We start from the raw sequence: 23,765 nt of genomic DNA on the forward strand, positions 1-23,765 counted from the left end.
CGCTATTGATCATTCACCTCACACAAGCTGTAAATAGAGCTACCGCCATCGACCTTGTAAAGAAAGGAATTGAAGGAAAGTAGACACTTATCACTGGTTGATTGTAGGATACTTAATAACGTTTTCAATGGGATTTCTTAGCTTGTGAAAGGAAATTTCTATACTTTAACCTTGAAATAGTTATTGGATGGATATCTTAACATGCCATTGAAGAATTTGTGATGGTTCAAAATGGACTTAAAATGAATATCAAAATCCATTTCATTCCGTTCAATTCAGCCTTTCTACTGGACCGTGCTTATGAATACATCCATATCCTATATATTCATCCAAAAACGAGTGCCGATAACTTGATCATATCTGTCTACAACACTATCAGATGGTTTAAGCGACAATCAATTCCGTCGCGATTCCTCAAGCCCTACAAAATGTCCATGACATGGTTTTGATGATACTTTTTTGTTTTGAAGATAATGTATAATTTATAAAACCAGAGCACTCTATTTCTGACACTAAATATCAGTCTACCTTCTTCCCGTCCTTCTCTTTGTTTTAAAATATATACGTGTCCCAAACACATCCAGAAAACAGTCCTCTCTTCCAAAATGTTTTAAACCGGTAATACAAAACTACGCATTCAAAATAAGCAAATATATGTAGTCAAAAATGTATGTTGAAAAAAACCATATCAATAGTTCAATTTTGTGTCACTATACTGAACAAAATAACAAACCTGACATCCACATACATAAATAATGGTATTAACTGAGAAGGGATTCTTTTTATTATGGTGCCATACAAATGCAAATGACATGTGACTGTTGGAACGTGGTTTTGGCCTCGACGTGAACACATTAGTCATATTTTTGCGTGAAGAAAAACATGAAACAGAACAATGAAAATCATGCCTGCTTCATTTCATTGTATCTCTCCAACTTGCATGCACAACACACTACTCATCTCTAAAGAAAAAGAAAACCATTCAACACTCATCACCGGTACACTACACATATACTTTGGTCGCAACAGTTCGTCAAACATCAGTATGGAATATATACCAGAATGCTCACACTCGAGGAAAACAAAGAACGATTCAGAGCAGCACTGTCCCTTCTTCCATAAGCCATTTAAACATGAAACTAACGTGTAGCATATATCATGTTTGTGCTTACACTACTGAGTGACATTTGACCACTTTCTCAATAGCATTGTGTCTTCATGAAATTAACAGGTCACAAAATACAGAATCACTCCTGTCAAGCAAAGCATTACTTCTCTGTTGCTAGAATAATGATTGTATTCAAGCACACTTCAGTGTTTTTGTTTGCACTCACGTTGGATCGTCATAACTCAAAGTAAATCTACACATTAATGTCAGTCTTATCAAAATGAAATGCTGGTTCTGGTTGCAGCCAATTGCAAACTAGGTATTCTAATACACCCCAACAAGGTCACATCAGAACTTTGACCGACCAGTGAAATGACTGACAGAAAGTCGACATTAGAATGTAGACGATGTGTTTTCTTTTCATTGTTCGCTTGTTGCCGCACTATAGTATTACAGCTATATGGCGACCGTCTCTATATAATCTAGTCTGTACCAGACAATCCAGTGATGAACAGCATGAACATCATTCTACGTAACTGCTATACGATTGTGTCAACTAAGTCAGCCAACACCCGATTCCGTTAGTCCTCTCTTAGAATGGGTTGCAGAAGACCAATTCTAACCCTGATCTTCACGGGTCAAATGAGTCAAATATTTATGAAATATCCCAGCTGCTTTCCAGGGACGTTCTTGATTCAAAGGCGTTGTTTTTATGTTAGATATTCAAAATAGTTTTCTTTAATATGTTGATGTTCGAGACAGTTTCGCTGGTTAAAAGATGAGGTGAATTCTTTCAGTGTGCCAGATATTCAAGATTGCAGGTTTGTATCTGGGATAGAGGGATCTTTTTCAACACGTAAATATGTATGATGGGCATGTGTGTTTGGTCGTTCATTTAAGAGTTTGGTGAATATGTTTGGTTGTAAGCTTTGGAGACATTCAACAGGGTATGAACAATTGACTAGCCCTTCCATATGTTGGTCGGGAAGGATAGGATTTGTAAAATCGAGATTTTGATATGGGTGTAGAAAGCATTTTGTCGCTGTTATTTAGGGCTTCACTCACGACAGGTTCCAGAATATAGAGCTTGGAATTAGTTGGTTTATATGTACACTGATTTATAGAATACATTCGACATTTATGGAAGACAGAGTATTTGACAATTGTGCACAAAGTATGTGTGCGCTTGTCACTGGATCGTACAAGAACTAGTACTTTGTTATTGTGACAACTTTATCATAATAATCAAGCCAGTATACAGAGTATAGTTTCATAATGTATTTTATGTAACATCATTGATATGTTGCCCTAGCCATGCACTATATTTAGTCTACAGTTTGAATTATCTGTTTAGATAAGTTTAACAAAAATTGTGTTTGAACAGAATGTGTAAATCATGTGGCATTCGAGGCGAGTTTTCAATATGGAAAATAAATTAAGTTGTTTTCCGGACACACAAAAATGAATGCTTCAAACGTTTTGATATGCTGACAATAGACAGAATATGATAACACTACACACCGGATACAGAGGTACAGATGATATACTTACCTAGAGGGCATGTTATAGCTGGTATTCCAATGTGCGATATATTGTATAGTGGGTACACAACACCCAGAATGAGATCCGACACTGCAAGGCTGCTGATATAGTAGTTGCAAGGTTGACGTAGTGGTTCATGGCGCAGTACTGTCACGATGACGAGGATGTTGCCCGGCAGGTTGACACAAGCAATCAAGAGGAACATTCCGTAATAGTAGGCCAGAAATGTCACATCCAATACGGTAGGCACTCCTTCGAGAAGCTGTGTTGTATTTGTGGTCATAACACTGCAGGTACTGTAGCTTACGTCATCACACTGTGGATAAGGTAGATCGGGTCACGACACTGTGTTTGGCGTCAACAGAATACGAAATGGTTGTTATAAGGTAGGATTTGTGATGATATTTAATATTGTACGTCACAATGTATGTACGCTGGCAGGTTCGTCATATATGAAGATGGTGTGGCGATGTCAAATATACATTTGGTGTGACGTTCTTTGGTACATCATGAATACATGGAATTTAACGATCACCAGAACGTCATATGCATGTAGTGTAACAATGTGTATGTCACACATGCATGCATTGTAAAATTTTAAATGAATCATGCATACATGTAGTGTGCCGATTTAAAGTACGTCCTACATGCATGCAATGTAACGATGTCCAGTACGTCCTACATGCATGTAGTGTAACGATATTCAGTACGTCATGCATGCATGTAATGTAACGACATCAGTACGTCATGCATGCATGAAGTGTAAAGGGAATCCGGTAGGTCATTCATGCATGTAGTGTAACGATATCCAGTACGTCATACATGTAGTGTAATGATATCCAGTACGTCATGCAAACATGTAATGTAACGATATTCAGTACGTCATGCATCCATGAAGTATAACGATATCCAGTAGGACATACATGTAATGTAACGATATCCAGTGCGTCATACATATAGTGTAACGATATTCAGTACGTCATACATGTAGTGTAACGATATCCAGTGCGTCATATACGCATGTTGTACACACACATTTTCAGTTTCATCAAAAACTCGATATCAGGTTCAAATGTTCCTTGTCTGTGGCGATCAGATGACACAGAAGTAGTATAAAGGACGTATCTCCGACTCCCTAGACGTGGACATCAAGACCCATGCTTGTAAATCCCGATGCCAGTGCACTTCTCTGTTGTGAACAGTTCTTTGGAATATCGATAGAACAGAATGAAACCTCTCTCCTCTTCAAACACAAGGCAAAGTGACAGAAATAGTGAATTTGACGGAATTCATTTTCATTTTCGTCAACTGATGCGTTTCCCGTTGCAGTTTGTAGTACCTCTATGGTTCTCTTGTGAACGTGGAAATCAGCATGTTGTGAAACACGGGCTTATATTATTGTACGATCCCGCTCTGCCATCAGAATCGACAATAATACATCTTCCTCATCAGCTGTCGTGAGTCCGTTGTTAAATTACAGCATTCCAACGTACACTTAACAAGACATGAACTTCCCCCACCCAGGGTCTCTCAAGTAAACACTTGAAATGACATTTCCACGTAAGCGTTAGCTGAAGATAAGAGCAACATAACTTCAACTCACGTTATTCCCAACTTGTTCGCATGGCAACGCTAAACCGCTGGTCAACGGCTTCAACAGCCTGAGAGTGTAGCAGTTACGATACGATTCGTTCCAAATGTCCCATGGTTCCTATTGACATTAAATCAAATAAAGCACACCTTTCATATGAAGAGTGCTAGAATAACACACAATTAAGACCACTTCCAAGCGTTTACACATCTCTCCATTACTCTTCGGCAGCGCCAACCGGTGGATTCCGCTCACAACCTAGACTTAATTGGTCTCCACAATTGCCTTGTTTTGTCAGGCACAACCGACAAATGGGTTCATACCAGCGATTAAGGGTATGCTATTTTTCAGTAATGTGCGTCATTTGTGACAGAAATCATGCATTAGCTTTAGATAGTGTTTGGTCACAGTAGCAGGAAGGATACACGTGGTAGTGAAGTCGTTTATCTGATATCTGTCGACTCTGCGTGCTGGGTCGGGCTGGCACAGACGTTTTATCTCAGCCACGCATTGAGTAAACAGTTGGGGCGGAAACTGGAAGAAAGACAGATAACTGCTGGGAAATTGTTGTCACGTTTAAAGGAAAAGTGTGATTGAATCTGATAAATCACATACGCTCTCGTAGTTTAATCAAAATATTGACATTTCATGGCCTTCAATCATAAATTATGGAAAATGAAGAAAGGTTTACAATGTTGAATTCATGTACCGAACTGAAGACAGACAAAAAAATATTTGCCATGAATTGGTGCACCCAACAGACGTGATTGTCAATAACTGGCTTAAATGCACTCTTAAAAAAGTAGGGGAACCTGAACTTTCAATTTGGTTAGGAAGTATAAGCGTAAATAAACTTTTACAAAGACAGACATCATATGAACGCAACGCAATTTCTCTTCATCACAACCCCTAAATACGACGCATGGGATGCATGTCCACAACGCAGTAGCCCCATATACCTGTCATTCCTGATTTTGACGGTTTTCAAGAAGGTCAATACATCACTATAGACCATTAATTTTGAAAATCATCTTGCATCACACAGTTGTTAGTGTTTGTTTCTTGACGATTTTAATATTGAAAATGGTCATCGTACGCATGCAAATTCCGCGTCATACACCAATCATCTTTCAATAGCGATTACTGTACAAACAACTGTGGTCAAAAGGAAGTTCAAGTGGTGATGCACTCTCAAAGCATTCTTTATTATCATATCAACATTGATTGACTCGGATATGTCTCCCAATTTATTCAATCGTGAATTAAAAATGAAAGTTCCGAAACTTTTTTAAAGAGTATGATTAAATGAAATAGAAATTAAGTTGCATCCCAAACCTACTTTATTAAAGATGCGTATGTATACATTATTATGTATGTTTGTGTATCTGTGTGTGCTTACTTGCTTGCTTGCTTGCGTTTTAATAATATCGCAGAAACCGTGTGAATGATAGCATGCGTACGGTGAAAGGTTATCAACCAAGTTTCTGAGCCGACCGAAATTCATTGTGTCACCTTTAATGACCAACGTGTCTTGCTGGTTACACGTATTGAGACTGTTGAAGTCAGTCACTTGATGAAGGAGTAAGAATATACTCCGAAACGCTAATAAAGAAGTTGACATCCATAACTTATTGCCTTTATATGCATCACTTCTAAATGCCGTTCAATGACATTGTCGAAGTAAAGTTAGTATTCTTTGTTACATTGTGCCGGTGTAAGATTTGTTTTGTACCAACATAAACACTCACGACTATGCAGACCCATGAAGGTCCGGGTTAGAATTGGTCTTCAGTAACCTATGCTTTTCGTAAGGGTTATGGCCCGGGAAAGCGAAATCTGGACCAAACCACCTCAATTTAAGTGTCGCTTTCGCGGGAACGGCCAAGCTACAGTGAACGCTGAATTTAGCGTTCCCGGGATTCTCAATACACAAGAAAAACAAAGAAATGTGAGTCGTCGTCTGATACCGTAGTCATAGTAGAAAGGTAGCTCTAACCTGCGCATTTGCCATTTTGATAAAGAAAAACACAGAGAGCTTTTTAGAGAGGGCATTTCAATCTCAGTTAACAGGCTTCAAAACTAAAATATTTAATCTTTAATTACCTTAATTGTTTGATCCAGAGGTACAGATAAGCTGTTTATATTCGTAAATTACGCAAACATTTATGTGAAATCTCAATTCTTTTCAAGTCTATTGCTTACTAGTACGCTTGAATTTTTGTAAATACTAAATACATTTGATCTAACATGCGTACTGTAACATTCAGCAAACCTACCAGAATTTGAAGTAAGCAGACCCATGTGCTACAGATGGAGGTTACTGAGGATAGATAGAATAACTGAGGTATATTGTGAGGTTCTATTTCAGCACATGACCTTGGCAACTGGTAGTCTTTCTTATCTTTGCTCATATGTCAGATCAAGTTGAGGTGAGGTGAAATTGAGTTTAACGTCGTGCTTGGGAATATTTCGCTCATATGACGACATGCATGCGTGTGTATGTGTATGTGCGGCTGCTTGTACTAGCCCAGACTGAAGCTGCTTTAGCCCACTGAGATACCATGCCGCAGTGAAGCATGAATACCCCACTCAGACACATCATACCGACACCGAGCCGACCAGTCCTTGTTGTACCCATTAATGCCGAGCGCCAGGCAGGGACCAACACGTACCATATTTTAACGTCTTTTGGTATGACGCGGCCGGGAATCGATCCCGGGACCTTCCGCTCTAACCACTACACCACGGAGGCAGTAATGTCAGATCAAACATAAATAACACACACGTTTACCAGCATTGAACTTTGTTCTATTTTCTTATTCTATTACTTTATTCTATGGCAAAATACCAAATTGAGTTTGAGTGAGGTGGGTATAATTTATTTGGTTACTCAAAGGAAAATTAGGATACCCAATTGAGATGAACACAAGGGACTAAATAACTCAATGACCCAAAACGTTATCTGTAGCTCTGTAAAATTATCTTTGTTAGACGATGTCACATGTAAAAGAGCCCGACTTATTCATTTATTGTATTTATAAGCTAACAGGAAACTTCATCACAGTTAAGAGGCTCAGAGATTCGCTTTCGCGGCACTTTTAGCACAACTTTGGTTTTCGCTTTACCGGGAATAGGGAATGTTGAAATTTCGCTTTCCCAGGCCGACATCGTCGTTAGAGGCGACTAACGGGATCGGGTGGTCAGGCTCGCTGGCTTGGCTGACACGTGTCATCGGTTCCTAATTCCGAAGATCGATTGCTCGTCAGACAATCATTCATGCGTGGTTAGACAATCCAGGTATACTCAATACCTGAAAACAATTAGACAGCGTATCTTATTGTGAACAATACGCGCACCTGTTTGGCATCAACTTAACGTAAATAAAAATAGTATTTCACAACACCCGAATATTTTGTTTGGGATAAGAATTTTGTTTGTTTATGATTATGTAGCTATTTCTCTTCATACGTATGCAATGAAAGATGCAAAAAGATAGCATTTTATATATGGAACTATATATTAGAATATGGATGTGAGATTTGTCCGAATTAACACATGAGATGGTATATATATTTTTCAACAATTTTCCTATAAATGTTGTTAGAGTTTGATATCCTGTCATCACAATATTATTTAATCGAATATGAATTGATTATATTATCGAAAACAATGATAGAGAATCATAAAACATTTCCAACAAACGCGCACCTGGCCGATCAATATGCTTCATTCTTTTGTCTATAAAACGACACAAATTTATGCAATGAACAAGACAATTCCTTCAAATATGTGTGCATATACATTTCATGCCATATATAAATAATTTTTATTAATATTATCAGTTTGACATATAAGGTTGAATTATATCACCGTTCATTAACCAGCTTAGGGGGTTAAGCGCTCACATCGACAAATGCGCAGCAGAAAAGGAAATAAAATTTAAAATATTCCCTTTCATATAAAATGAATACTGCTGACGCCATGCAGCGTAAAGCTAAAGAAAACTTTTTCATTAAAGAATTGTGTCCATCGTTAAATAGGGAACGCAATGTGTCTGAATTATACTTGTTTTCATTGTGCTACTAGTACTGTCAATTTAAAGCCGCCAATGTGACGTCATGGCAGCGCCGCGTCATAACATTTGTATACAGTTGCATTGTGACGTCATGACAAAGTGACAGAACATAATCCCTTTAACTGTAATCACTTCTCCCTGAAGATAAAAGTGAAAGATGTTGGAGAAGCTCCGTGTCGTGTGATTATTTCAGAAACTTCTTCTTATATATGTACTACTGTACGCTCGGTATTCTCATCACTTTCTCATGTATATTTCATTATCAAAAAATAATACATAAATATATTTTTTCATACAATGGATAGTGTTCTCGGCAGGATATTTTCGGTATGCGTTGGGGTCATATACAGATATAGTTGCAAATTAGAAAGGTCATATGCAAATTTCAGGGACTACTTTGACAGTGTAAACAAACATGGCGTCATGGGTCGGCGGTCGTGTCCGGATTAACGGCCGTGGTTTCGGTACTGTCAGTGCTTTGATCCCGGAAAATTCATGCCTGGTTTTGATAGATGGAGTAGATTACAAAGCGAAGATAGAAATTCATAGGCTTACGAAGATACCAACATCAGTTCCCCGACCGACTGTCAGTGTTAGCGAGAGAACAGTGCACAGTGTCACGCTAACATTAAAGCGTATTTGGTTGTTCAAAAGGTTAATTGAAGGTTTCTGAAGTTCCACGTGAGTTTGTTGTTATTTTTCAAACGTAAGCTAAGATTTGTTGACAACATTTGTTGACGTGCTTTAGCATAAAAGCTTACTGTGAACTACATGACCGCTGATTGATCAGGAGAAAGTTATGTCACCGGGCTTGTGACGTAACGTATTACTCCGCACATATTTGTGACGTCATAGACATTCCACGAAGTTTAGTTTCATGATTTGTGGCATTTGAAATAGCATTTTTTTTAAATTATAAAGCAAAAATGACATTGTATGATAAATAGGTTATCACACTCGTGTGTTTTGGGATGGTTAATATCCTGCATTAGGAATAAACACTATGTATTTAGCTCGCCAAGGCTCGCTAAATACAATGATTATTCCTAATGCAGGATATTAACCATCCCCAAACACACTCGCGTGATAACCTATATTTATCATATACTGACTTGTATTATAGTTATTGCACCTTATTCATCTTATCACCACTTTTCACGCGTAAATATCATATCACCACATCATATCAGGCATACTCTCCTAGAAGGTGTGAGACTCTATCTGTATAGTCAATTACAGAGACCCCCAAGATGTCCAATAGCCTCTCCCAAACATATTTTACGGGTCAGTGACTCCATGGCTTACACTGACCCATGGAGAAATCACTCATGCGTGGTTAGACAATCCAGGTATAGTCAGAGCCTAAAGATTAGACGAACCAGGCTAGCTATTCTCGAAACGTTCGTAACCCTACGAACTTCCTAAGCCCATTCTTAACACATTGGCTACGATCAAAGTTAAGAATTCTTAGGGCTACGAACGTTTCGAGAATAAGGGCCCAGGTTGTAATCAACTGGATTGTCTGGTCCAGACTCGATTATTTACAGACCGCAGCCATACAGCTAGAATATTGCTGAGTGCGGCGTAAAACTAAACTCACTCACGACTATGCACCTCCATACAAACCTGTAACTGTGTACAAGACATCATGTGGCTGCACTACACCTGACTCCAATGTGGTTATTTCTTAGGCAGGCCTTCTAAGATACCATGCCACTTTTTAACACTGAATTCATACCCATACACAGTATAATGATGACAAGGGCTTCAGTTCTTATTTTATCCCAGTTTAACAACAAGTATCTTAACAACGTATTTTGAAACGCATTCCGCGCCTGGGAAGCTACATTTTCCTGTCCACAAGAACACAGTGACGGTCGTTGATTCATGTAGCAGTGATTGAAGCAGATCCAACTCTTAAACAAAGTGTATTTTTATCATTTTCCGATGTGATTTGTAGCTCATCGGAAGAGACAGAATCGTTGGACATCATCAACAAGTATTGATCTGCCCTACCATACTTGCCTTATCCAGCTGTCGTAGCATTTCGATTCTTCATTGTTATCGCTAATCTAAAGCCAGAAAAAAGCAGTCCTACTAACAAAAAGAACATGCAGGTAGCTTAAGTGGGCTGAAGTCATCGCCAATCTGAATACAGAAAAATGCAATCATATGAACAATGTCTAAGGTACTTGTTCAGGGGCATTGTGAGGTCATTACTTACTGACGCATTCGTAGAAAACAGGAGAAGGCTGCATTAAAGATCACGTGACCGACAGTGATACAATACAAGTCGTAATGGGCAATGGCGTAGATTGCTTCTGAAACTGTACACACATGTTCATCACAACGGAAAACAATGTATGCCATCCCAGGCAGTTTCTTGTTCTGTTTGTTTTATTAAACCCAGGAATAGTCCAGCTCTAATAACATTAATCTGACCACCCGAACCCGATAGTCTCCTCTTACGACAAGCATGGCTTGCTGAAGACCAATTCCAACCCGGATCTTCACGGGTCAGGTAACCTAAACCCGAAAAGGGATCACGTAGTACTAAACATGAAAAAAAATATTACCAAAGTTGTTCCATTTGCTGACACAATCTCATTGCCAACGGATGTAGCCCTCTTTCAGGAAAAGTGGTTCATGTATCCTTTCAAATTTGCAGTCTTTGCGTATTAAATTGCTGCAACAAAATGCGTCTTGTGATACTAAACAGAATGTAGTTTGGTTTGATTGATGGCATGCAGGTCATAATATGAGAAGAGCGATAGGGTAGGACTCAGTATCTAGGTTGATTGCACGTTATCTCGGTTGCACAGATGCATGATCATGATGTCAACAGTGGCCTTTCTGGACGTGCTCAGAGCGTGAAATTTCCCATGTTGCCATAAAAAGGCTTAGTATACATGTGATAAAGAATGTATTTACATGTTTTACCCGTGAAGTTCCGGGATAGAATTGGTTTTCAGTAACTCATGCTTGTAAGAGGCGACTGACGGGATCGGATGGTCGACTCACTGACTTGGTTGACACACGTCATCGTATCCCAGTTGCGTGGGTCGGTGCTCATGCTGTTGATCACTGAAATGTCTAGCCCAGACTCGAATACTTACAGACCGCCGTCATTTAACGGTACTGTTGCTGGGTGCGGTGTTAAACAACCAACAACCCAACCAATTTATATGTTGTGGAAACCGAAAGAGTGACATCCGGGATTCGAACGCACACCCTCAGAGTCAGGCACCTAATTGCCAGCACACAAAGTCAGCTGCCTAACCCACCCAGCCACCGCTATTACAACTGTTTTTACTCTTCTCCAGACATTGTACAAAGCACTACTGATTCACAGCCAAAAAAGGTGCTTCTTTGTTTCCAAAACGAAAATATCGAAACTGCCGCAAAGCAGAACAATGAATAGCTGTCACTGGGGAGAGTGTCATGGTTAAAAACATGGAAGCTGTTTTAGATGCACATCAACTATTGACATATGGGGATGTTTTGTGTTCGGAACTGGATCCTAAGATCAAGGTCAGTGTTGAGGATACTGGAGTCACAACTGAAGCGGTTCGTCATCCTTGTTAACTGTATTGTAGATACGTAGCCCTTGCGTACATTTTCCAGTGATTTCCCAATATTCAAGTAGGAACGCTCATATCGTGCGATAGTACTCATCCAAACACACTTATTGAGCTTGAAACATCTATCATGAAAGTGAAGATTCACTTTACTGCATATCGTATTTTCAATCTCAGCTCCCCAGGGATCATACAACTGTTGCAGCCATAAGGCGCACCAAGTTAATGTGGCTTTCCCATCCTTACGAGGTGCCCATTCACAGGGGACACATGATCACGGTACTTTATCCAGGTTTACTGCACGTTGCTGTACTAGCAACAAGGTGTTTGCACGTATTCCTGTAGACACCATGTGGTCATTTACCAAAGGATTCGTGGGTTCTTATAAGTGCACAGGGTTGTGTACTGTACCCTAGGGGTAGTGACAACACTGAAAGAGTCTTCACACAAAGTTGACTCCAACATTTTTATTAATTTGTAATTGAATTAAAACCTAGTTCTTTTGATACTTATCATCCAATTAAAGTACACACTTGTATTCCTCAAATTGTTAATTCACCAAACAGCTCTCCATAGGTTGGTAACAAGGTGTATAACTTCACAATAAAAGCATAAAAGATCGATACATTTGCATGTTTCCTCGATTTTTGTAATGTATCTACCGGTAATACAGAATACGTACATTTGGTTGAAAACAATTTAGAGTTTATGCAAAATCCGATTTGAGATGCAGCCAAAAAGAGATTAACATGACAGAATCTCTCCAACATTTCTTGACATAAGTATAGTATGGACACAGTGTTAAACACCTCAAGTTGTAGGGTCATCAGAGGTTCGATGCAACTACTACATGGTGACGGAATACACAAGAAACCGACTTCGGGACGATCTCATAAGTATCCGGTGTCTAATGATCATGGCTTCCTGACATTAGTTTGTCAGGGTGAGTGAGCAGTAGACTCCAGTAACAGGCTTCACCCGCTGTGCCCATGTGGGGAATCGAACTCGGGCCTTCAGCGTGACAGGCGGACACTCATAAGTTTGTCAGAAAACGATACACGCGCGATACCCAACCACCGTTCCAGTATTTAGGAAACATGATATGAAGAATATTTGAGAACACATACAAAAACACCTGTCCTCAATGCTGGAAGTTATTTATTTACAAGTCACGACAATAAAAGACGCAGCTTGAAACCTGCCAACTGGTTTCCGCAAACTGATAAAAATAAGAAGGAATATTCAGTAAAGGCAAAATGCAGGTTTTACGAGTTCGTTTACGACATCCACTAATAGTATAGATAACGCACAATATCAATTTTCATATATAGTGTAATTAACTGTTATTCATCGCCAATTTTAACTTCACCAGTATTCAGATTATGAAACGTCTTACCTACCTCACACATTAGAGCTTATGTAGTCAGCCAACCTTTTAATTTCATCGCCTTCGAGAATGGAGTCACCTTTGGAAACATAATTGAAGGAATGTAACATAATGAAAGCCATGACTTATTGCAACACAAAACGTTTCTGAACTGTCATCGAACACACATTTATATATATGATACTGCCAGTTACAAAAATGTATGTTTCTCCTCCTTGCAAGAAAACAGAAAACACGCACAACTCGTTATATTATTCAACAACAAAGGTTTAATCATACCGTTTGTATCTGCATATGCAAGCAGTCTATAAGCATCCTGTTCGCCGAAGGCTTCCACTAGTTCATCTTCGCTCAGTTGCCCGTCTCTATTCACGTCAATCGAATCCACATCTCGACCACTCACTGTATCTATAACTACAACAAGACAGGATTATTACCTGAAAATTATTTATATGTAAATATGCAACAAAACGATGACATCTTTGTGTAAGTAATGTTACCCGAAACTCAGTCCCATTGGAAAAATCAACAACAGATGTTATAAATCGTTTTCAGTATTCTGCTCCTGAAACAATATACAGTCGAGCACCGTTGTGTCGAACTTTGATAACTCGATATCTCGGTTGTCTCGATATAACATCTCGGTCCCGGCAAAATCCTTCTTAATTTAACATTATTCAAGCTCTTTTAACTCGAAATACGTGTGTCTCGATATTTCGGATAGCTCGATATAATGTCCCAACAAGCAAAATACTCCTTTTACTCGATATTTTCAAATAAACTCGATGTTATTGTATTAATATCGACTCGATGTCTTGTGTCAAATGAGAAACCTTAAAACCAGGCAATTTCCTATTCCAACATTTCATGAAACGTTCGCAGCCGTTTTCCAATTTTAAAGAAAAATGTTCAGTATTAGGTTATCGCCCTTGCAGGAGCATTTCATCAGATCAGTTGACATACCGCTTGACATAGAGTTCACCTTGATAGTTACCTACTTTCTTTGATAACTGGCCACACCTTCTTCCAAATCTTGCCTCTCTTACATGCACCTTCATCAATTGCAACACCAAGCAGCAAGAGAACAATGACCAAGTTTCTCATCTGAAAGGAGTGAGTGAGTGAGTGAGTAAGTGTGTGAGTCAAATCGCCAATATTTCAGCCTTGTCGTGAAGCCACAAACCCATACACTAGGAATAAACATATTAAGCTGTCATCGAAGGAAGGTATAACAACTAGATTGTCACATATTTTTAAACCTAGTTTATGAGCATGTAACATATTATCAATCGACCAAGACAGGGGCTATAAATAGGGGCTAAAGATCGCAAGCATCTAAAGTTAGGCCACCATACTAAGTACCGTGGGGACAGCCGCCGTATAGATGGGATATTGCTGAGTGCGGCGTTAAACAACAACCAAGCATCTAACAGATTATAATATCTTTAACATTGCTCATTGTTTCTTTCACTGTAATCTTGCGTTAAGAGATCAAGTGGCCTATTCGATTATGCTAAACCGGTTTTGGTTTCTGGAAAACCATGAACTCGATTATGTCGAAACCTAAAACTGGGTTGTGAAACTTGGAAACCATCTCCGAGGCAGGTTTCGCGGTTTCGGTTTCGCGTTCTCTCACAACAAACATGACGGAAACAAAAGTTCAACTGATCTTGGTGGCAAAATTGAGCAGCAGTTTCTGTAACCAAAATAGTGATAAAAATCAACTAAGAACTAGGAAAATATTATTTAAAACCCCAGTCTATTGAACATGACTATTTTATGTAACTTATATACATATAATTACTTGCAACAGTATAATTACATATACGCAAATATTTACCTCCAAAAGTATCTCATTTTGTTTATTTAATTCCTTGATAAAATGACAAAACATATTACCTTCGGCAATGCTGTCATCCAATTCGTTCAAAACATATATAGCAGCTGAGACATTTTTTGTTTGGTATCCATTTTGAAACCGGATTGTGAAACCATCAACTCGTTTAATAAACTAGAAACTAGTTTCACTTTAAAACCATGCATCCGAAACTCGTTTATAACAGGAGAAACCAGTTTCCGAAACCAAAACCAGTTTCGCAATAATCGAACGGGCCCCAAGAGGTCTCAAACCAAGAACCGAGAACAACGGGAAGCCTCATGACTTGCGATGAAAGTGGGACATTTCAGTATTTCAACATTTCGGTAAACAGAGACAACGAACAATGAGTCGCTTGAGGTATGCTGTTGGCAAAAGGAAGGACATCCACTGAGAAGGTGTTGAACTGTCTCAGCGAACACAGCTGACAACTGGAACAGTGCCTGAATAACATTAGACGTTTGACGTCATCCATGTGCCGACGTATTGTTGCTTGTGTCAATGCTCAAGGAGGACATACTCGCTACTGAGGCAGTACATGGCTCTAAATTGTGTACCTGGCATTTTCAAAAACTTTCGTTATCATTGTTATTTCTGAATTGCGTTTATGTTCAAATAATGCAGAAGTGAATACTCATATATAACGCATATTTTGTTGAAATCAACACCTAATTACTAAACACGGGAAGATGTTATCATTATTCAGTGATTGTCCGTGAAAGCATTAGATAAGATGATCCATTAATTCTTTTGTCAACCTGTTGTCAACCGCTATAGATATCGAAACAAAAAACAATCAATCAATTTATTAAAGTTTATCCGCAGTGAAGTAAATCTTTTTTATTTAGAATATATTTAATCATATAATCTTCTTTGATCTTGGTGCAACTATTTTGCCCGTTTTCTCTTGGCACAGAGGCCATTTTCTTTTGGTTCGGTGGCCGTTCTCTCCAGCGCAGTTGCCGTTTTCTTGGTTTTTGGAGGGTCCGTTTTCGCTGGGTTCTGTTTTCTCCGTATCCCGATATTATGACTATTATTAGGTTTCACGAAATGACATACATAAATGCAGCATGGTTCGGGTAAACGTGCTACAGTCAGGTTGGATAAGATCATCATCAGTTCAGGGCCCAGACAGTGAATGGAACCTCTCTCTAACCCACCAATTAAGAACTTTTCAGAGAATATGTCGACCTATTGTGAAATTGAAAACTTTGAAATGTCTAAACACAGTCCGGGTCCACACAATTCGTTGAGCAGTAACAATTAAGAACCTAATGAAGGTTTACAACGAAGAAATATTGGGATTAAATATTGGTCAGCCCAATAAATATTCTTACCTTATTAAACTGGATGTCCGGCCTGAAAAGTTCTGTGACTAAACTGATCAGTACTGGCCTTTTATAATCGTTTCCAGATATTTTGATTACTCTTTTATTGTGTAAATAATAATTAAAAACAGGCGTAGGTGGAGATTTGGCAGCAACTATAGAGATACTATCTATTATACAGAAACAAGGTGTGTTTATGGAGGCGGAGGGGGGATTGCGGGTGTGTGTGTGTGTGGGGGGGGAGTGCCCTGGAGCTTTTTGACGGAGGTGATAAAGTAAAATAACTGAAGGTGTTTGATTGGTAGAATGCTCTGAACCAGGTTAGAACATTGACATATCCGATAGCTACTCTGTAACTCTATTGACTGCAAGCTGTAACCGGGAAGGAGCAGGATGAGGTTAACTTTCAAAATACTGTTGCATTTGTTCTTGATTTGCTATCCTGCTAGGGTCCATGCAGGTAGCAAAGGTACTGTAAGTCCCCAGTCTCTAGTATGGTGATCAGCCTTCAGTTGCTGGTGATCTATAGCCCGGTTTTATATTGTATTGTTGTCTATAGTGATATATTTTTATGATAGCGTACTAGTTTTAAATTAAGAGCTGTGATATTCTAGTAGTTTTACTGACCTTCGATGACAGGTTTTATTTTCTCAATTTATTGGTTTGTTTATATTGCTATGAATTACATTGTTCTCGTCACTATATGGCAGCGATATTGCCGATGTGACGTTAAATCTTAACTCACTCACTCACTCACTCACTCACTCACTCCTTGATTTGCTGCTAATGAAAAATGTGAAGTGGGCGTAAGTAAGGAGTTAATGAAGTTCTGGGTTAGAATTGGTCTTCAGCAACTCATGCCTGGCGTAAGAGGCGACTATCGGGATCAGGTGTTCAGGTTCACTGACCTGGTACACACGTCATCGTATCCCAATTGCGTAAATCGATGTTCATGCTGTTGATAACTGGCCGCCGTCACATAGCTGGAATACTGAATGAGTAAGTTTGGTTTTCAGCCGTACTTTCCAGTAATGTCAGGGCGGGGGACACCAGAAATGGGTTTAACACATGTACCCATATGGGATATTGTGGAAATAAGGCTCGGTGCGGTAAAGGCCGAACGTAATTCGGTGTCATTCTTGTATCTTGTCGATCTTTTACAAAGGATGGATCAAATGAAGCCCATCATTGAAACGTGTGTACATCTAAGTTCATTTCTCCTTAGAGCGTTTTTCACGCAAACAATCCAGTCGCTCAGACTACCCATCAGATCCATTATTTGTACGAGACATGGGTTGCGGAGGTCCAATTGTGATGTTATATCTCGGAAGGTGATCTACTGAACATATAATTGTGGGGACATGTACAGTGTCGTGATATTTCATATCCTTGAGCAATTATTTCTTTTTCTTTTCAAGCATTCCCCAATTTGACATCTGAAACAAATTAATTAAATAGCAGAAAAGAACAGCTATGGTATGTCCCTTCTGAAAGAAAATTTTTAATCGTGTGAAAATATACATTCATAAATCACTGAAAACAGACATCCCCAACCCCTCAAATCGTGGTCAGTTCGAACCTAACGCTCAGGAAAGCTCAATGGCACAACTCAACCTGTTGTTAAATCATCAAAACATTCCTTTATGAGTGTGTGTATGGATTACTACCCATGTCGTCATGATCATCAATATTTACATTTACTAGGTTTTGTTCAATGTTAGTTGAACACATGTTGTCGAACCATATCACTTTAGATCTTTATAACCTGAAATCTGAAGCCTGAAGCAGAGATTCACATACGAGTGTGCCAAGTGAAAATCGTGCAATATATGTATCTTGCCGATCTTTATTACCAGAACGACCCTTATCTCTTTCTACATTTATAGGACGAGGTGCTATGACAATGATTTGAAACTAGCATACACACAACTGAATTCAATATTTTATTACTTAATTATTTTAAGTCTTTGCGCCTTGCAGTTGAATACTGCCGCTCCGGTCTGTTATCTGGCCCCGTTGGTCACATGCAACCAAAAAATCAAACATAATTTAAAACACAATTATCACTTCTTCATGACATGCATTGGTCAAATAAACAAAATTATAAGCGTCTCATCTTCCTTAACAAGCAGCCAGGATAACCATACCATGGTAACATTTATTATTTTGAGTTCTGCTCAACTTTTGCAATCTCATAAAATCGTGTGGTAGTAATTGAAGAGACAACTCGAGGCAGTTGTGTATTGAATATTGTCATTAGCAAATGCGGTTCATACAGACATTGAGTTTTGTCTGTGACAGCGACATATCTATATCACAGTAGATTTAGAAGATGAATATTGCTTTTAAGTATTGAGAATGTGACTCGAAATGTCCAAATGCTTTATTTACTGTCATAACATATAAAAGCTGAACTTCGAGGCCTACCGATATTTTACCTAAGAATTTGCAAGTTAATATGATATCGTTTCGCGCAATATTTTAAACAAAGTTGAATTTGCAAAACTCCGAAAAGGTATCAGAATCTGCAAAGTTGTGTTTTACGTTGTCTTTAGAGCAGTAACCATACCATGGTAACATTTATTTAGTTCTGAACTTACTTAAAATCGGTGGTAGTAATTGAAGACAAAGAAATGCGGTTATACAGACACACATAGTAGATTTAGAAGATGAATAGAAATGTCCAGCTTGTAATGAACTTCGAGATAGATTTTTACCTAAGAATTTGCAAGTTAATATGATATCGTTTAGCAATATCCTTAAACAAAACAAAACTGAAGACATAAACTATCTAGATCGTTTTATTTATTATGCATACAAAATAAGAGAAAAGTTAGAAAAATAGAAATAGGTATTAGAATTCTAAACATTTCCAGTATAGTTACACTTATACTAATATATGTTACTGATATTTTTCAGAGGGGGTGTAAGATAATCTACGCAGGTAGACAGGTAAAAGCTAAAAAAAATTAAGAAATTGTTTTCTCTTTTCATACCTGTTTACAATATGGATATTAATATGTATATGGGCCTGTGGCCTTCATACGTAATTAAGCTTTTGATGATGATGATGATGGTGCCACTTACGCCAATATGACCAGTGAGACCTGGCTCTGATATCCCAAGTGGAGGAGACCATCAAATTAACGGGTGAAGCAAAATCTTCTACAGATGTGAATGAATATTATGGTTTTGTGCCTCGTTAAACACTGTTCCAGCAATATCACGGCTGGGGACACCAGAAATGGTCTTCACGCATCATACTCATCGAATTTGGGTCTTCAGCATGACGAATGTACGTTTTATTAACTAGGCTACCACGCCTGTCATATTTGTTAACAGAATCATTTCAATATGTTGGCATACGATTCACCATTCACTGCTCTTTTATCATGATAAATTATCGGTTTGTAAGTTTCTTTACGAACAAACTGGTTCAAGGTTTGGTGAGATCGGATCCAGCGAGCTTGAGGTGCAGGGATCGAGCCCACCTGTTACTGGGTGCAAAACCTTGCATTCAAATTTGTGTGCAGACTCTTTCGGTGTTGTCACAACCTCTAGTGTACAGTACCCAACCCTGGGGTATATGACCAGATGGTGGCTATATGAATACGTGCAAACACCTAGTTGCGGGTACAACAACGTGCTGTGAAACTTGGACAAAGTACTGTGACTATATATCCCAGTCCACCCAGCTGTGAACGGGTACCTCGTAAGGATGGGAAAGCCACATTAACTCGGTGCGACGAGTGGCTGCAACAGTTGTATGATCCCCAGGGAGTTGAGATTGATAATACGATGTGCCGTTTGAGTTTGACATCCAATGATCGAGGGAAAATCAAACGCCTTCGTGCAGCTGAACAGGATATTGGCGCTATACAAATGTTAGTATAACAGTATAACAACTAGTGTGCAGGCTCAAAATAAAATAATAATTTGAGTTGCGACTGTATCTGATCAACATGCGCAAGGTATAAAGGGCACACCACAATTATTTCATCGATGAGCACTACAGGAACCATTGAGGCACCAACCTCAAGTAAGACTGTGGACACCGTATGTGACCAGGTTGTGCGAGGCATCAGTTTTTCTAGTTTTTCGGTGCTGATGGTGGGTTTATCATCCAACTCTCACTAACGTTGAAATACCTTCACCTATCCGTTGATTGTGGCACCTGACGAGGTAACCGCCCTAAAGTAAAATGCAGTCGTTCACTAAATATTCTTTGGTGACCTAGAATTGACGACTGCTTTTCCTCAGATTCAACGTTACTCATCAGCAAATCACTGGTCAGTTTGGTTTGTATGTTGTTTAATGCTGCAATATTCCAGCTGTTCCCTGAAAAAGACTGGCTTTGGTCATGCAGAGGCGACGTTTGATATCTCCTCACCCATGGTTATTAATAGTGTTATTTTTAATATCCCCTCACCCATGGTTATTAATAGTGTTATTTTTAATATCCCCTCATTCATGGTTATATTATAGTGTTATTTTTAATATCCCCTCACTCATGGTTATTAATAGTGTTATTTTTAATATCCCCTCACTCATGGTTATTAATAGTGTTATTTTTAATATCCCCTCATTCATGGTTATTAATAGTGTTATTTTTAATATCCCCACACATATGGTTATCAATAGTGTGTGTTATTTTTAATATCCCCCACACTCATGGTTATTAATAGTGTTATTTGTTTTCCTTGTTTGTTTGTTCTTTAACGCCGCACACGGTAATATTCCAGCTTATAACGGCGGGCTGTAAATAATCGAGCCTCGACCAGACAATCCAGAGGGCAACTTCATGAGCATCGATCTCCGCAGCTGGGATACAAAGACCACCAAGTCAGCCTGACTACCCGAACCCGATAGTCGCCTGTTACGACAAGCATGGGTTGCTGAAGATCAATTCTCACCCGGATCTTCAGGGCTCTACTGGTCAGAAGCAGGCCATACTGTAATTATGACTTAATAAAGATATTATTATTAGGGTATTAATTACATAAAAACTATACATATATACTATATATGCCATATGTAAACATAACAAAAACTTAAATGTGCCACAGTGAAAACTATCTGATCCCGAGAACGTGACGAGTTCAATATGAACGTCTTTCCAAGAAGGGCGCATAGTATTGTCAAAAATCGTTGGTGTGTGATCCCCATAAATTGTAAATCTACGTGGCATGATGGCAAAAGTAGACGGTGTTTGATGAATAACGATATGAACTGTACCATCTGTCGTTCCTCGTAAACTGATGCGCTGCTGATATGACAGACACATCTTCTACAATCAGTTAACCGTGTTAACATGGAAGTGTTTCAGCGTCATAACTTCACGATTGTGGTGATTGTGTCTATATGGCCATCTTGTCAAAATATTGATCGGTGAAAGTTTTATTATGTGTAAGCAGTGGAAACTACCCAATTAGTTCGTCTCTCGCAATATTTTAAATGCCTTTGTGCTGGGACAATATTCTCAAAAATGCTAATGGCTCTGCACTATATATGAAATTGTTATACTTAAGAAGCTGGGTGCCGTTCCACTTATCGATCTTATCTAAGATCAGTCTTAGCAAGTTACGCTAATTTTTCAATCGTCTTAGCTAAACGTTACGCCCGTTCCAATAACCGACCACAGGCCCCCACTGCGGGTCAGAAAATCGATAAACTAGGCCCCGGTTTAGTATCAACACCCCCTACTATATAACACATAAAGGTTCATCACAGAAATACGGTGACTGATCGAAAACCGGACAATTACACACATGTCAATGAATATATCGTATTTTAAAGGTCTCACAAGTATCAACAGCTTTTGTCCATATCTCCGATGTATGTAGGAGGCATATACATGCACTTTCCGTGGGGATGCATTTGATGGGTTTTATTAAATCGCCAAAGACCGAGTTGCTGTGCCGGAAGTGTACAAAACTAGGTCGTCAGCGCAATCAAATTGGTTAATAAAATGACAACAAATGCACGTGCGAAAATCTGATATTTGTTCTTGGTAAGAATAATTTTAAAAACGAGTACAAATATTTTTTAAAGAAACACATTCATTCAGTGTAATGTGTTAGCCAATCAGATCGCCGGAGGTAGTGAAGTCAAGCGCTGACGAGCTAGTTTTGTATACTTCCGGCACAGCTACGATCTCCTTTGCATTGTCTAGCAGGCGATGGAAGTAGTTCTGGAACTATGTGTAAACGTGGAGAAGAAACCTCGAGCGAGAAAGAACAATTTTTCTCCTGGGCAAATATCAATTCTGGTTGACAAAGGGCTCCACCATCACTCCCTTCTAATAATGTATCTAGAATCTGTGAGCGCTCTCGAAATACACGCTCACTGTGTAATGTTCGCTCTTCTTCTTCACATAGAATAATGGTTTTGGTTTCTCTACGATTGATTTTAGCGATCCTAATTTGGTCATGAGCAACATAGACTTTGGATCTTAACTTTACGATTGATTTGAGTAAGACTGGTTAGTGGAACGGTAAGCCGATCGTAACGTCACGCTAAGATAGGGACTTTAGAGGTTTACAATTGGCGTAGGGCTAAGATCGTTTAGTGGAATGGAACCCTGGACGGTAATGTTTTGGTTATTATTCATGCGGTTCAGCCTAGGTCCTTAGTTCGTACAACTCGTGAAGATCAGGGTTAGAATTGATCTTCAGTAACCCATGCTTGTCGTAAAGGGCGACTAGCGGGGTCGGGTGGTCAGGCTCGCTGACTTGGTTGACACACGTCATGGTATTATAATTGCCAAGATCGATCCTCATGCTGTCGTTCACTGGCTTGTCTGGTCCAGACTCAGTTATTTACAGACCGCTGCCATATTGCTTGGATATTGGTAAGCGCGGCGGTAAACAGCACATGTCGAACATAATTGTAGAACATATTTGATTGTCTTTCTATAAATTGTAAATTGTTGAGTAGCAGCCATTTTTTAAGATATAGTTTCAAAGCAGACTAGCATTGCTCTCTGACTGCATTTGTAGCTAGGACATATATTATGCTTCTCGCCAATTACAATGGTACACAGTTTAATAGCTCATACAGAGACACAGCAATTCCTCGATGAATTCAGCAGCTCTGTCATCCGTAACAAGTATGTTTTGGTAATCGGTCCATACTGAAAGAACTCGTAGTTGAATGTTTCAAAATGTTTAATTGGTTTTAACAGTTTTTCAAATGCTTGATATATTTTTTTTAATGTTGACTATGTTTCCCAAATGTTTGAGTATTTATTGCCGTAATGGTTGAAGTCGTTTGTCGCACTA

The 23,765-nt window shown here is 38.9% G+C and overlaps 1 protein-coding gene and 1 long non-coding RNA gene across 2 annotated transcripts in view; one reads left to right on the forward strand and one right to left on the reverse strand.

Annotated features, from left to right (window-relative positions):
* Positions 1 to 3,618, reverse strand: part of LOC124274144 (adenosine receptor A1-like) — an 18,405-nt gene extending 14,787 nt beyond the window's left edge. Inside the window, exon 1 of the mRNA XM_046709470.1 lies at positions 2,660 to 3,618. Coding sequence (XP_046565426.1) covers positions 2,660 to 2,933 — 274 coding nt within the window. The 5' untranslated portion in view covers positions 2,934 to 3,618. The remainder of the gene's footprint in view (positions 1 to 2,659) is intronic.
* The window catches only part of LOC124274145, a 25,705-nt gene extending 3,589 nt beyond the window's left edge, over positions 1 to 22,116 (forward strand). Inside the window, exons 2-3 of the long non-coding RNA XR_006897869.1 lie at positions 4,317 to 4,319; positions 22,014 to 22,116. This is a non-coding gene — a long non-coding RNA (uncharacterized LOC124274145). The remainder of the gene's footprint in view (positions 1 to 4,316; positions 4,320 to 22,013) is intronic.
* The last annotated feature ends 1,649 nt before the right edge of the window (positions 22,117 to 23,765 follow it).

Source organism: Haliotis rubra, unplaced genomic scaffold (genome assembly GCF_003918875.1).
Source record: "Haliotis rubra isolate DU_JTF1 unplaced genomic scaffold, ASM391887v1 Scf188, whole genome shotgun sequence".
Classification (NCBI taxonomy): Eukaryota; Metazoa; Mollusca; class Gastropoda; order Lepetellida; family Haliotidae; genus Haliotis; species Haliotis rubra.